Here is a 16,677-nt window from a genome sequence, read left to right as displayed (position 1 = left end):
TGTATCAATACATCATACCCTCATCTGGAGCTAGTGAAACCACATCACTGCGTCTTCTCAGGGAGCTCAAATTATCTCATCAAGAACAGCCCCAACATCCACCGACACCAGTATGAGGGGACTCTCAGTTGTACAAACACAAGCAATATAGGCAAGTAATACACAAATAAGGTACAAGTAGAACAAGTAGTACATAATCAGGTAACATAGCATATATGATGTAGAAATCCAAAACAAATAGGCAAACCCAAACAATTCAAACATATGCAAATGATGTATGCCTACCCTATGGCTGATGATATCATCTATCGGTTATCAAGTCAACGCGACGTGTCTGGTAGCTAACCTGGGCACAGTCTCTTTGTTGCGTATTAATATCATTAGAGGGTATCTGCACCCTGTCACCATTAGAGGGTATCTGCGCCCTGTCGCCATTAGAGGGTATCGGTGCCCTGTCACCCTTACAACCAGAGAGAAAACACAAGCATGCTTACATTCAACACTTTTCATCATTATTCATTTATCATAAATGCCTTCATACTCAGCCATAATCCATAATGGCTTTGCCGTAACTCGGCAATAACTCAGCCATCCGGCTCACAGTTCAATCCAAAACTAGCCAATTTATCAACACGGCTCCGCCGTATCCGGCAATAACACAGCCATCCGGTTCATGGTTCAATCAAGAACCAACCATTTATCAATAAATATAGCCCTTCGGCTCATGGCATACACGGTACTTCCACCACCATCCTCCGTATCTCATATAATCATCTTTGATCATCATTGATCATAACTTTTCCCCTTGCTTCATTCGTAAGTTACCACATCCCCTAGCTCCTTTCTCATTGTTAGGCACATCATAATGATTTAATACATAAGGGGTGAGATTGGAGGCTTAGAAGTATGAGATTTAGCTTTTAAAACTCAAAAATCAACTTTGGGATGAAAATAGGGCTACGAGCAAGCGTACTTCACGCGCACGCGTGGATGGTCACAAAGCTCATCGACGCGTATGCGTCATACACGCGGACGCGCAGATGAAAATACAGCCAGACGACGCGTATGCATCAGCCACGCGTACGCGTGGGTGCATTTGTGCCCCAGGTACAAAACTGGCACAACTCTCGGAAAAATGGCTGGGCATTAGGTGTAGCGCATCGACGCGCATGCGCACACCACGCGCACGTGTGGATGGTGCCTTCTTGAAGAACGACGCGTACGCACCAGGTGCGCCTACGCATGGAGGGTCATTCTGCTAAGAATTTTTCTAAGTTAAAAGCTGTAGAATTCACAGATTGAACCCCCAATCTTCCGATGGACATAACTTTCTCATTTTAAATCATTTTTTGCCCGTTCTTCAAACGGCATGGACATCCCGGATCCAAGTTCACTTCTAAACAAGTTTGGCACAAAACGGAGATCCAGAGTCCAAGTTATGTCCCATCAAAGTATGCCCAAAAACCATGTTTTCATACAAAACCACAAGGTGCCCTTTCCAAAATAAGCCATTTTCAACCCTTTTTAAAATCAACCAAAACATGCTAGTTTCAACCCTTTTTGAAATCAATCAAAATATACCAAAATCAATATCATGCCTCCTCAACTCATACATTAACACTTTGCCACAATTCACAAAACCGCCATATAACCATTTTTACCCATTTCAAATAAATGGCTAAATTACAAACACATCAACATGTCATACATCCTTCCTCATCCCAATTTTCTACAATACTATTTCCAATCAACCATCATTATACATAATCAATGTCATACTCACTATCACATGGTTTCACCCACAAATCAACCTTAATCATTCCTCAAGCATATATCACAACATACATATCTCTCATGCATTATCATACCATCAAGACATCAATAATCATAATCACATATATGACCACATAATATTTCTCAACCAAAACCAAACATACCTCATCTACATAATTTCACCCAGCATTACCAAATTCCACACTTCAACTCCTCAAACCTTATTATTCAATAAACAACCCAATCATTCACATATTCATTATCTGAAATTCATCCAATCACTTGTGTCATCATACAATGCACACATCAACTTACCTTCCTTACCACTTTCTGGCCTCTGGCCTAAAATTTACGGCCTCCGGCCCAATCTCACAATTTAAATGCATAAACCACAAATTAATACTCATTACACAATACATCAAATTTTCAATACACCAAGCATACAAGGCCACACAATTCTCAACCCAATCACTAATTCACATTACATACCAACTATGCATATTAGCACCAACCATTTACACAATCCAAACTTAATCCTAGGGACATCTAGCCTAGGAATTCTCATCACACCACACGGTACTTGAATGAAACTTAAACCGTACCTCTTGTAGCCAAATAAATTGAGCCTCTTCGATGGAAGCCTCCACCAACCCTTAGCTCTAAGCCTCACCAAAGCTCCTAAAGCAATACCGATATCAATCTCCCAATTGTGCACCAACATCACCAAATACACTAACATAACCAATTTAACATATATACATTAACCTAGGGTTCATGAAATTGATAAATCAAAAGGGTTTGAGCACTTCTTACCTCAGCCCATATGAAATAGGGATAGAACCTACTTAGAATCCATGTGTTAGAGTATCCCTAAACACCCAAAATCACAAGATTTCAACACTAACTACCCAAAAACGTATAACAGTGGGGAATTTCAAAAACTGGGCAGAGATGGATGGAATACTCACCACAAAACTTAGATAAAATTGTAGAGGATGAGAAGAGCGACTCGTGGCCGTAAACGGCTCGTCAATCGGAGCTCCGTAACTCAAGTTATGGTGGTTTGAAGATCAAAGAGAGTTAGGTTTTCTCTCTTCCTTTCTCTCTTCTCAATTTCAGCGCCCAACACCCCTTCTTTTGGGCAAAATGAGCTGAAATGCTCATAACTAATGTTTATATATGTTGGGTCTTGGGCCCATTTAGGCCCGGTTCACTTATTTTTGTCCGTTGGCCCAATTTTGGACCAAAACCTTTAAGATTAACGCTCTAAATCGCACTTCAAATATTTCTACCTCCCCTAATTATAATTTCTCATTTCTTAATCTTATTTACTCATAATCAATTTTCTCAGCTGCAGTACCAGACAGGTCTCAGCCGGTACTGCCGGTCAAAATTTCACTGCGCGCTTTTACGCAGAAAACTTTGTCTTCTGACTCGGAAAAATTCACTGAATCCAAATATCATATTTAAATCATCAAATTCTAATTGCCAAATCTTCCAACCATATTCGCTCCTACTTAACTTATTATTTAATTAATTTCGGTTAGACCGGGTATTACAAGATAGATCAGATTATTAAAGTAATAAGAGAAATAACATTTAGATTTACGCGTAAAATTTATAAGAGGTGATTATCTCAGGAAAATATATATTTATAACCCAAGTAAAAGATTGTTAGGAAATTATTATTTCTTAATATATTTTGGACAATATATATATTAATTATAATCGCAAATTAAGTAATTTTATATTAAATGACTTATATAATGGTGATCTCATTTATTATCATAAATGTTGAATTAAATAAGTCATTATTACTTTTGATTTGGATAAATGACATTAAAATTATATATACTATTTTATTTGAGTTTTAGGGTTTAATGAATGTCACACTACTCAAATATAAATAATGACTTCAGGATTTTGGTCTCCAACACATCAAATTCGCCTTCGTAGCTCTTTTTCTACAGTAAAATTTTGATTCATTCCTATCAGAAATACAGAAGGTTTTGGTTGACGAAGATCAAAGAACCACAAGAACCAAGCTCTCTGATCTCAATCATACTCTCGAATGAAGAGACGCTTCCGCGCTCTTAGTTATATTTTTTAATGATTTAATATGAATGATTTTGAGATTGAGAAATCCTAAAATTTTCAGCTAAAATAGAAATTTTATCAAATGATAATAAATAATTTTATTAAATTAAATTATATTAATGTGATCATTGCATGATAAAGAATGCTAGAGAAATAAATAAATAATATTTTAAGAGTATAGAAATATTAAATTGTCATTTCAATTTATTTTTTTAATCAACGATAATAAATATCTTAAATTAATTAAATTTTTATAAAAATTATACACCTAAAACTATTTCAATTTTTCAAAAATATTTTGAAAATTCAATGGTTCAATGAGAGGTTGACTATTGAGAATTTTTATATAATATTTTTAAATTCGTATTTTCAATAAAAAATGTACTTAGTTCTATCCATCCTAAATAATTATGTATTCACTATTACTTATCCATTTAAATAATTCTAACATTGATAGAATATTATTTTTAGATACAAAAAATTTAAAATATATTTATTTTATTTCAAAAATTAATATTCATATTTAACTTAGAATTCGAATAAATATGGCAAAAAATATTATATTTTTTAGTTAAAAAATAAAGTAAAATATCTATAAATATATTTTTGTACTTTAGCTTTAGATTTTTCAAAAAAATTTGGCAAGTTAATGAAATCAAATCATATTTCTATAACATATATAAAAATGTATATTACACATAAAAAAAATTAGGTATAGTAAGAACAAATACATAAATTAAAATAAAATTTATAAAAATAAGAACCAATAAAATATTGAAGGAAAGAAATATAAATAGAAGAGAAACAAAATTATTAGACGGAAGAGAAATAATTTAATAAATTTTATGTCTATATAAAAGAAGAATAAAAAGAAAATATGCAGTACCTTATTTAATTTAGCAAGATTTATGGGAATAAACATATAGAATAAGAGAATAAAAAATAGTAATAAAAAGAAGCTAAACATCTGAATTAATATAAAAAAATAAAAAACAATAAAATAATGATAATCTACCATAATCTTAATCTTTTAATATAATTAATTAATAACAATATAATTAGTCTATCATAATCTTAATCTAATCTTTTAATATAATTAATTCTAATTAAGTAATCAAATAAATTAAATATAAATATGTCTAATCTAATCATATAAAGAAATATATATATATTGGGGATAAAATATCACTTTAAAATGAGATTATTATTATTAATGACATATAAATATTAAAATTATATTAATACATTAATAGAAATAGATTATTATAATAAAAAATTGAAAGAATTAAAATAACTAAAATTTATTAATTTTAATTAGTTAAATTAACATAAAATAAGAAAGAGATGATTAATCAGATTAAATAAATTAAAAAATATTACTGAATAAAGTAAATGTCACAATAATTATATTACTAATTGAAAAAAAATCAATTTAATTAGAGAAAATTTTTATTAAAAATTGACAATTAAAGATCATCAATGAATAAGAATAAATAGGATATAATACATTAAAAAATAATTTTGGTAGTATAAAGAATAAAATTAAATTATTATATACAATTTTTATTTTTTACCTTATTATGATTGAAGTTAACATTAATGGTAAAAGAAACTAATTTTAAATAGTCCCAATTTGTATTTTACAACATAATTAAAGCACAAATCATAATTTTTTATTTTGTGATTAATCAACATTTTTTAAATTTTTTGGTTAAGTCTTCTGTATTTTATAATTGATAAATTTTTTCTACAAAATACAAAGTATATAATTAATTAAAAAAATCAAATAAAAGATAAAAAAATAGAGTAAACATTTATTTTGAAACTAAAAATTATTTGTTAATTGTGCTAGAAATTTTAAAAATTTGTATCTTATTATATAATCAATTTTGTTACTCACTTTAACTTTATTATTTATTTATTGTATCTAAAAAAGTATATAATTTCACACTTATTCTAAAAAATTTGAAATTCTTCAAATACACGATATAACATATAATTTAAGAATAATAAAATAAAAATATCTAGAATTTTATAATAGTATTTAAAATTTTCAATGGCGATAATACAAAGTGTTTAAATCGATCAAATGAATTCAATAGTTATTCTTTACACATTTTATTTAAATTTGAATTTTAAAATTTAATTTGTATCTTTTTTTCCTAATATAAATTATTTTTGACAAAAAATAGAGAAAAAATTTATTGGACCAAAAAAATATCTTATTAAAAAATTATTATAAGGAGATTTATAATTAGAGAAGAAAAGAATAAAAGTATTAATAATAATTAAGAAAAAGAAACGAAATTTGTATTAAAGAATGTTAGAAAAGAAATAATAAAGTTTATATTAATAATAATAATAATATTGAGGAATGATGTTGCTGCTTTAGGCTTCTAACCTTCGTCTTTGGCCATCTTTTTTCTTTTCTTTGCTTTTTTTTAAATTATCAAGTCATAAGAAAATAAAGAACAATTCAAGAAAATGAAAACAGTAAGATCAATAGTAACTATACAAATCAAAATACATAGGAGAAAAATAAACTATTATATGATAGAATTAACATGAGTATATTTCATCATTAAATAAACAAAGTTAACACACAACAAAATTATTATAAAGAGAAAAAAAAAGAAAAAAGAGTTAAAATATCCAAAGTGATAAAAAGATTATTTTATAGAAGACTATAAAATAATGAACTTCTAACTAAATTAAAATTGTATTTATTATTATTATTAGAAAGGGTAAGAGAGAGCAGTAGAAAAAAGGTTTGTGTGTATTCAAGTTGTGTAGAATGATACAATATATATAGAAGGATATTTATTGGTGGTAAGAGAATCGAAATAATAAAGACGTAATATCCTATAATAAATACTCAGATATGTTAAATAATGCTAATTGATCCTAATTATACTCTAACAATTATATTTTGATATACATAATATTAAATTGTGTGATACTTAAATATCTAATCAAATCAATTAGTTGATATAATTAATCCACCGTAATAAATTATATTTAATGAGTTAAAAAGAAATAAATCAGAAAACATTCTAAGAAGCATGCCACGTCAACTTTATTATTAAGTGCAAAAATTCGATTTTTAATTTATATAATAGATAATAGATAATAGATAGATAGATAATAGATATAATAGAATAGATAGATATCTCATTATTCATTATTTTAACTTATCTATTATATTTTTTTTTATATTTACCACTCAATATATTAAAATACAATTTATATCTAGATAGGAATTACATAAATATTTAATTAAAAGATCATTTAATTTTTTAAAATATAAAAACAGTTTTAATTTCTTTGATTTTTCTTTTTACATTTTTTTGTGTTTTTTAAATAAAAGATAAACCTATAGCAAAAATAGGAAAAGATGGTAGTATTTATTGAAGAGAAAAAAACAAATATAATTAAAATTCGTACATTCAAAATATGTTTGAACTTTAAAAAATGAGATGAGACATGAGAACACACAAACACTTGGCTTTAATGAATCTGTTTACACTATTCAACTCAGTGTTCTTTAGCTTTCTGCTTTCTTCTCTTTTATTTCATATAAATTTATCAGTGCCAAACATACATCATATAGAGTGTTTTTTAACTGCGTCCTAATCCATATATTATCTTTGTTAAACAAAATATAAAAGAAAAAAAGACCGTAAATAAATTAAAGTTATTATTATTTAAAGAGAAAAGAATAGATTAGTATTTTTTATTTTAAATTAATTAAGATCTAAATGAAAGATAACGTTAATTTAAAAAAGTTAAATTAAAATTAACTCAAACATTGATATTTAAATTATAAAAAAATTGATTTTTATATTTTATAAAATATTATACTTGCGGTAATTATAAATATGACACTACTTAAAATTAAATAAATTGTATAAAATTCACCTATAAAATTTTGTACCAAAAAATGAATTTAATTTTAGTATATTAATAATATAAAATATTTTATATAATAATTCAATTCAATTAGATTTATCTATTTAGATCATTATTGAAAAATAAATTTAACATACCGACATACAATTACTTTAAATTAAGCAACAATTATCAATACTATATAAGTGATACACTATTTCACTAAAAGTGATTGCCATAAAGAATAATTTTTCAATTTTCTATACTAATATTGGAAAGTTTATATAATACTATATAATAATATTATCATTATCAATACTATATGATATCAAAAAAAATTTACCGTGCTAATATAATATTATTAATATTATATAAATCATCTTTGTATTTATTTTTCTATGCATATATAATATTTAATTAACTATTAGTATAATTAATTTAGTTTAATAAATTAAAAAATACTAACAGAATATTAAAAGAAATAAATTAGAAAATACTACTAAATCAAATTGATATAAATTATAATAAATTGTGTGATACTTAAATATCTAATAAAATTAATTAGTTGATATGGTTAATTTATCGTAATAAATTGTATTTAATGAGCTAAAAAAATAAATCGCTAAACACTCTCAAAAGCATGTCACATCAACTCCATCATTAAGTGCAAAAATTCAATTTTTATATAATAGAATAGATAGATAATTATATATTTTTTAAAAAATATTTCTAACATTTAATTATATTTAATTTTATTTTTAATATTTTTAAATTTTAGCAAAATTACTTTAAATATTAACTCCATCTAAATCACTAACAAAGCTAAGTGATGTGACAATTGAAAATTTGACGTGGCAAAAGTTGGTAAAAATAGACACAAAAAAAGTGAAATTACATATTTGCCTCTTTTCCCCAGTTAAATGTTTAACTTTCTCTTTTCTTCTCTCACTCACTCACTCCCTCACACCACACCCTTTCATATACCCTTTCACTCACCCATTCTTTGTAAACAACCAAAATTAGGGGAGAGACACATCTGACTCACAGCGACAGGAGGCTATCATCGGCAGTTCCAAGTGCACCGATGACATGACCCGTAGCAGAAAGGAGATGCCGCATAGGCGCTTCTTCAGACCATCTCCAGTAAAGAACTCATCCCAATTTTGTTTATGACACATTTGTCATAAAAAGTAACTCCACATCAACTTTTGCGTCATAAACAAAAAATAAGAACTTAAAGCATTTCTCTCTTCTCCATTAGGAGGAACTAACTTTAGTCCCAATTGTAGTTCCACTTAATTAATTAATTAATTAAAATACTTAAAATTAATGTAATTAATTTTTTTTTGAATAATGTAATTTCACTACTAGAAAACTAGTTATTACAGACGGATATTTTCGACGAATTTTATCCCACAGAAATACAGAGAGAATTTCAGAGGGATTTTTTGTAGAAAAACAAAAAAATAAATTAGCATAAATTACAGACGGAAAAGAGAATCCGTTGATAATTCCGTCGAAAAAATTAATTTTTTTCCGTGAAAATGGTTACAGACGAAAAATTCGTCTGTAATTAAATAGGCAAAACACTGCGTTTTATTAAATTATTACAGACGAAAAATCCATCTGTAATTTAAATATTCCGTCGGAAAATGTTCATTTAAACCTAACTCTATCTTCCCTCTCTCGAGCTCCATTCACATTATACACAACTAAAACCAACTTCTTCCTCTCTCCGTCCATGAGCTTCTTCCTCTCTCCGTCCACGAGCTTCTTCCGCCGCTGCCGTCATTGCTCGCATCGCAGATCTCTCTCTGTCATCCCTTGTGATGCACGAGCCCCCTCCTTGTGATTCTGTTGCTTAGGGTTCAATTTTTCTATGCCAATTTTAGGTTTATTAATTTTTCTTTGCAGTTTCTATCTTCTTGTTGTTGTTGATGTTGATTGAGCTTCTTCTTCCTGTTGCAGTTTCTATCACATGCTGGTATCTCGAAACCGATGGTAATTTTGCCTTTTCCATTATCTTTCTTCTGTTTAAATGTTTCTAATTTTCAGCTTAGGGATTTGATCACCTGTTCTGAGCTTGTTTCACGATTCTATTCTATTTTTGATTTTTTTTTTGTGTGGATAAATGCATTGCTTTCAATTATTCATCTTAGTATTTTTCGTTCTTATACAATGTGCGAAACACTTGGATTTCAATTATATATATAATCACTTTTCAGTTTCACCATTGTAACGCTGGTTTAATCTATTTCTTCTCATATTGTATACATGTTTGTTTATTCTGTTTGGTTGATTGTTTTTGGAACCCTAGAATTGCACATTCTTAATTAATCAGTGTTCAATTCCTATGTTTATGTATGGTGTATTTTTCAGGTGATTGATGTATTAGTTAGCCTCTTCTGTTGTTCTATTATATCTGCAGAGACGTTGTGGGATGGTGGTTGACTTCTATGCCAGTTGCTTCCTTACAGTGAGTTAGAGTTCAACAGCAACCACCTTAAGATGGTGTTTTGCTCTTAATAGGTACATCAGTGTTTTGCTCTTAATACGACAGTTGCTCTTTATAGATTTTGGTTCCATGTTTCTTATTTATTTGTTTCTTTATTTACTTATTTGAAGTTTGAAATTGGATTGCAAGATAAGGAAAATGTTTGAGGAAAAGGGGTGTTACAGGAGGCTAATCTGATTCAATCTACTCTTATTGTCAATTATCTATATTTCCATCTCAATGTGTTCCTGTTCTAAATAATATTATTCATCTTTTGTTGTTTAGGAAGCTTGTAGACAAGATTGCAGCTTCTAGTTACTATGTGGTTGTTCCGGACTTCTTTTATGGTGAACCCTATGATCCTCAGAATACTAATAGACCTTTAGGAATTGGGAGTTAGTGATGGCGTGGGTGTAAAGTCTTTAATGCAACTTGTGTTAGTGATTAGATAAATAAAATAAAATAGAATAGAAGTTACTCACATAAATGTTTGATAAGCAATAAGCAATAAACTACTTCGGACCTGTCTCAGCTACCAATAAGGTTAGAAATCAGTATCTTTTGTCCATATATGTATTTATTGCTACAAATCAATGGCTTATTGAATTCTATTTTTGGTTGCAGTTTTTCTCATCAAATGGTTTTTCTTGCCCAAGTCTCCAGAATCCTCCTGATCACTTTGTAAAAATGATTAACAAGGATTTTGAACAGGTAGGTAGAATATGAATCAATCTAAGATCTTTACTGAACAACAATTTATTTTAAAGGTTACAATGATAGGTAGAATAAAAATCACTCTAATATCTTTCATGTTTTGCTTGATGGATTAAGTCTAGGTATAGCTTGCCACTTATTTTATGCCTTCAACTTTCTCTGATTTCTCATTCATATGAAGGTAAACAAAAACAACCCTCCTACCCTCAAAACACACATTCATTCATATGAATGGAATTTATGGAATGAAAACATAAGGTGGAGATGCTTTGATGTAAAATACTTGCTATATAAGAAAACAAGCATTTGATTTTAAATAACTGCATTATTATTGATCATGATAGTTTAGGTAAGTTAGTTTTAGTTTTAGGCCTGTAATATCTTATATGTACTCAAATTGATTCTTAACATATTAAAATAACTTGCTGGAGGTGAAGGGTTGGATCAAAAAATTAAAAAAGAAGAGATCTGTTGGAGCTGTAGGAAACAGAGTCATGACTGGTGAAAGAGATGTGAAAGGATCTGCTCTTCCAAAGGCAAATGCTGATTCGAAGATGCGTTTTTATGATACACAGGGTTTCAGGTAGTTTGTCTTGTTATAGATTTTAGGACTTAGGTTTTAGTTGTCATGCTAATACTGACCAAATAGTTTTTTCGAGGATTTATTAGATTTTCCATTAATGATGATATATATGGAGTAATTTCACACACTAGTTTTCATCTAACAGAATTTGTTAATGGTAGAAAATATCATATGAATAATTCTATGCTTTTTGTGTATGTTAAAACTGAATGGATCATGGTCATGGTATTGAATCAACGTCACTGTTATAGGGTTGAGTTTGCTTTTTTGTGTTATCATTCTTGTCTTTCTTACTCTAAGATCAAATATTGTGTCTGTCCGTACTCCGTATATGGGCAATTACCTTATGTTCAGGAAATCAATTTAAGTAGCTGTTTGTCTTTTGTTCTAGTTGATTTCAAGACCCAGTTGGTGGGAAAGTCCGGTGTTACCCCCAATCTTTCAACCTCTTTCATTGAGACACTTGAAGCCAATGAGCTTCTCAAGGTATCAATTTCAATTTCCCTGTTAATTGTGTTGTTATTGTTATTGGAGGAACATGCTTGAGAGATTGTCTCGCTTCAGTATTGTTATGCTTGCCATGTGTTTGATGAATTTCCTAAGAGAGATGGAAAAGAGCGGAACTTGTTTTTTGTGTTTCCTTTTTCCAATTCACAAGATTTAGGTACTTTCCTCTTGGATTGCTTATGAAATTGGGTGTAAGTTTTCTCATGTTTTACATTTGTAATTGGTAGTATATTTCCTTGCTTGAAGTTGTTAGTTATTATTAAACCACTTTTTTGTGCCTAATATAATTGATGAGTACTACTTGTATGTACTACTTCATGACCAATAATTATTTTAGATCATTTTCATTATCATATATATTGTACTTATCCTTTTAGATCATTTTCGTTATCATTTTAGATCAACAATTTACTTAAAGACATAAACATGCAGGTCTTAGTAGGTCAGATGTATTACAGTGGTTATGGTGTTCCCAAAGATGACGAGAAAGTGTGTTCTTTCTTTTATTTTGGTTTCTTCTTCTGCACCTGCAACAGCAGTAGCACCCATCACCTTTGGCTTCAAGAATTTGATGAAAACTTTCACTGTTGATGTGCATAGAGCAGAAAACAGGCCACTGAACGTGTCTTTGATTGCACCTTTTACCATTGCATCATCAAGGTTGGAGATGGTAGAGAACGTGGCCATTAGAATTGAACTCAGCAATGGCTCTGTGGGTTGGGGTGAGGCACCAATTTTGCCTTTTGATACTGCTGAGGACCAGAAAACTGCCATGGCCAAGGCTTCTGAGGCATGTGCCTTTCTCAGGAGATGTCCTTCACTGACACTGGGTTCCATGTTGGAGGAAATTGCTGCTATTATTCCTGGCCATGAATTTGCTTCTGTGAGTGACATTCAGTTAAACTCTTCATCTTCATCATCATATTAATTTTTTCTACTCATTCTAATGTTTTCCTTTTGTACTTTTGAAAGGGACGTTTTGCATGCCCCTTTGCTACATGAATTCATATGGCTTTAAATTAACTACGATCCTTTTTATTATTGGTAATTAAGGAAATGAAACTAGACTTGTAAAATTTGAGAAAGTTTTAGTCTTCAATTAGACATTGTATTTTGTTGTATTTATTTGGTTGACTTTTACCATTATGCCCTGCTTTTTGCGCCTAAAATTTCTGCTTTGATTCTTGTCTTTGGTTGCTTTTGAGAAAATGTGTTGTTTCAAGGTAGCTTAGATTGTTTGAAAGTTGCTAGCTTTTCTTGCACAGGAATCAATATCAAAATGTACAAAGGAAAATGAATCTTGTCCTGGTGCTTTCTAAAGGATAATTCAACATTTTTCCTTCATAGTACATAATTTCCTCTTAATACTACTATAGCAATAAAGCTATTTTCATTCCGTTGGGACTTATATAATGTTAAAGAAACTGGGTTAATGGAAATAATAATAATAATAATAATAATAATAATAATAATAATGGAATGGTGGAAGTTGCAAAGAATAATAAGAGAGGACACAATAATAGTAGTAAGCAAACTGTTCATAGGAAATCCATTGAGACATTTGGTCAAAGAACGTTACAGTACAGAGGTGTCACAAGGTTAGTCAAATTTTTCACTTTCATTTTCATTTCATTATTAATTTTATCAACTATTTAAAACATACTTTTTATTTTGCTTTTTTGGTTTTTATTTTATTTTCTGCCTTTTTATTTAAATATATATATTTTTTAATATTTTTTCCTTTTGATTTTCTTCTATTAGGCATAGATGGACCGGCAGATATGAAGCACATTTGTGGGATAATAGTTGCAAAAAAGAAGGGCAAACTAGAAAAGGAAGACAAGGTAATTAGTGAAAAAAATAAAATAAAATAAAAAATTATATATTCTTCATTTGTTGACATTTTAAAATTTATTTGTTTGGATTTCTTCATTATTTTTTTCCCTTTTGCAAATATTTTTTGGTCCAATTAGTATGGATAGTTATGAGCTATTTCCAGTTTTCACTCTAACTTTTTCTCTCTCTCTTGTGAATATCCAATGTTCACACTGTGGATTACAAATTCAATCAAGTGAACGTTGCATGATATAGTTTAGTTGGGTAAGTTCTTAACTAAAGACTTTTATTTTCAACCATCTTCTTGTGATTGCTAATAAGTGTTTTTTTCTTTTTATTTTTCTTTTATATGAATTGATTAAAGGTGGCTATCATATGGAAGAAAAAGCTGCAAGAGCTTATGATCTTACAACCCTTAAGTATTGGGGACATTCAATACACATAAACTTTCCGGTATATTCTATAGTTTTGTTTCTATTTTAATTATTATTCTTTCTTTTTTTCTTTTATTTCATATTTATTCCAGTGATATAAAGATGCTATTTTTTTCATTATTAGAACTTGTTATGTTGGTTGTGCAATTGGGAATGTGATAAGGATACTGTTAGAGAGGGCAAGCATATTTTTGGTGTTGCTCACATTTTTGCATCATTCAATGACACTTTTATTGTGAGTAAATTATGTTCGTATTTTCTCCTTGTTCTTATTTTATTTGAATTTGCTGAATCGATGGTTTTGGTCGGGTGATTTCTCATTGCAGCATGTGATTGATTTGTCTAGAAAGGAAACTCTTGTCCGCATCACTGGTAAGTGTGTTTCTCTTTCCATTGTATTAAGCTATAAACAAAGATTCTTATTACATGGATACTTTTTTCTATAACAGTTCTATAGCCAATTTTAATTTTTTGGAAACTCCTGCCGTATATTTTTTACTTTTTTCAAGATTATGATTGGACTGAATGGCTGATGATCTCCTATTTTATGAAACTGTTTCAAAATACTGAAAATATTTATTTCTGTGATAAAAGAGTAGAAATAGGATTATATAGGAAGCTAAAACTACTAGTAGATAAGTTTGCACCAAAAGAACAACAAAAGTAAAGGAAAACAGAAAATGAAAATCCCCATATAAAACAAGATACTGATACAATGTACTAGTTTATGATGAATCCAATATTTTTAATTAATTTCTATCCTCTACATATGCACTCTCCTGTGAAAATGGTACCCACTAGCATGGCCAAAGAATTCGCTGGCGTAAATGTATGATGGAAATGATATGACATTTGGGATATCATCAAGAATGGCTAGCCTTGTTTTAATCACTCTGTGTGTATTTATGTAAAAATTTCACAATGAAATTTTGATAATTAACTTGGCACTATTGTCTTTGTTCTTGATACATTGTAAAAACAAAAAAATTTCAATGAAAATTTGATAATTAACTTGGTACTATGGTCTTTGTTCTTGATACATTGTAAAAACTAAACATCATGTTTGGTTCTATTGCTAATATCAAATACTGGTTATTTTGAAATACTATGAATGTTTGGATACAAGTTAGATAACAATTAGATGAAAATTTGTATTCATTAAATTTATATTTATTTTGTATGAAAACTGGTTTATTTTGCAATAGAAAAATCTAAAAAAAATGTTTTACCTTACTGACGGATTTACAGACAAATTTTTTGTCTGTATTTAGAGTTTGGAATGCTTTCAAGGCTCCAATTCCGTCGGAGAATCCGTCTGTAATTACAGACAGAAAATCTGTCAGAAAATTCATCTGTAATTATCAACAGAAAATCTGTCGAAAAGTTCGTCGTCCTCGGAATATGAATGGAGAATTTACAGAGGGAAAATCCGTCGGTAACTAGTAAAAATCCGTCGGTAATTTTTCGACGGAAAAAAATTCGTCGGTGAATAATTTTCGACGAGCTTTTACAGAGGGACAAAATCCGTTTGTAATTTTGTCGGTAACCAAAAATTTATCTGTAATAAAGACTAAATCTGTCTGTAAATCTGTCTGTATTAATCCATTTTTTAGTTGTGTTTAAATTTATAAATTTAAAAATAATTTACTATTAAAAGATATTAATATTAAATAAATTCATATATAACAATAACACACAATATATAATTCGGGATTATACTAATTTGTAAAATTACTTAATACAAAGAAAAACATAATTAAGCTCTATAGTTAACGACAAGTATTGTGAAATTGCCATATGTGTTCAATTAAGTCCTCTTTTAATTGTCTATGTTGCTGCCTATTTTCAAGTTAGGCATTTCTTTGGAGAAATTGATGGTATGATGCAAAATCTTTTTCTCCCAACTGAGGTTGTGATATGCTATTTTCGACATCATCATACTCTAAGCATTGAGTAAAATTTCCTGCATAAGTGTCTCTTTCATCCTCAACAATCATATTATGCAATATAATACAAGCTCTAATTATGTTGGAAAGCTTCTTCTTTTCCCAAAAACGAGCTGGACCACGTATAATTGCAAAGCGTGCTTGCAACACTCCGAATGTTCGCTCCACATCTTTTCTTTGCCCTTCTTGGTATTGTGCAAATAACTTACGTTTCTCCCCTTGTGGCTTTGAGATTGATTTGATAAATGTGGCCCATTCAGGATAAATATGGATGAAAATGGAAAATGTGGTGTTTGTAAATCTTGATTTTGCGGTTGGAATATAGGAAATTGATTATTATAAGGAGCTTGACAATTGAAATTAGAAAGATTTTGTGGATTTAGATTTTGAAATGTATTCGGTAGT

At 29.2% G+C, this 16,677-nt stretch overlaps 1 protein-coding gene and 1 long non-coding RNA gene across 3 annotated transcripts; both read left to right on the top strand.

Annotated features, from left to right (window-relative positions):
* The first annotated feature begins 9,476 nt into the window (after positions 1-9,476).
* Positions 9,477-10,810, top strand: LOC127739646 (uncharacterized). The gene is made up of 4 exons (XR_002375374.2): positions 9,477-9,624; positions 9,727-9,759; positions 10,138-10,287; positions 10,538-10,810. It is a non-coding gene; the product is annotated as an uncharacterized LOC127739646 (long non-coding RNA).
* A 2,191-nt stretch (positions 10,811-13,001) lies between these two features.
* On the top strand, positions 13,002-14,647 carry LOC107488565 (AP2-like ethylene-responsive transcription factor CRL5). Of its 2 annotated transcripts, XM_052261456.1 has the most exons (4): positions 13,002-13,654; positions 13,818-13,900; positions 14,257-14,345; positions 14,451-14,647. In XM_052261456.1, the coding sequence occupies exons 1-4, from the start codon at positions 13,536-13,538 to the stop codon at positions 14,637-14,639; spliced, it is 480 nt and encodes a 159-aa protein (XP_052117416.1). In that variant the 5' UTR covers positions 13,002-13,535; the 3' UTR covers positions 14,640-14,647. The 2 variants fall into 2 exon arrangements, 1 of the variants encoding a protein (XP_052117416.1); XR_008009340.1 differs by having other exon boundaries at positions 13,002-13,900; positions 14,148-14,345; positions 14,451-14,594.
* The last annotated feature ends 2,030 nt before the right edge of the window (positions 14,648-16,677 follow it).

This window comes from Arachis duranensis, chromosome 5, assembly GCF_000817695.3.
Source record: "Arachis duranensis cultivar V14167 chromosome 5, aradu.V14167.gnm2.J7QH, whole genome shotgun sequence".
Taxonomy (NCBI): Eukaryota; Viridiplantae; Streptophyta; class Magnoliopsida; order Fabales; family Fabaceae; genus Arachis; species Arachis duranensis.
The sequence above is the reverse complement of the archived record's forward strand: the minus strand, read 5'-3'. Positions and strand labels throughout refer to the sequence as shown.

Coding starts and splice junctions, on each gene's coding strand:
- LOC107488565 (XM_052261456.1), top strand. CDS start 13,536: ATGGTGGAAGTTGCAAAGAATAATAAGAGAGGACACAATAATAGTAGT. Junction 13,655..13,817: donor CAGTACAGAGGTGTCACAAG/GTTAGTCAAATT, acceptor TTCTTCTATTAG/GCATAGATGGACCGGCAGAT. Junction 13,901..14,256: donor AACTAGAAAAGGAAGACAAG/GTAATTAGTGAA, acceptor AATTGATTAAAG/GTGGCTATCATATGGAAGAA.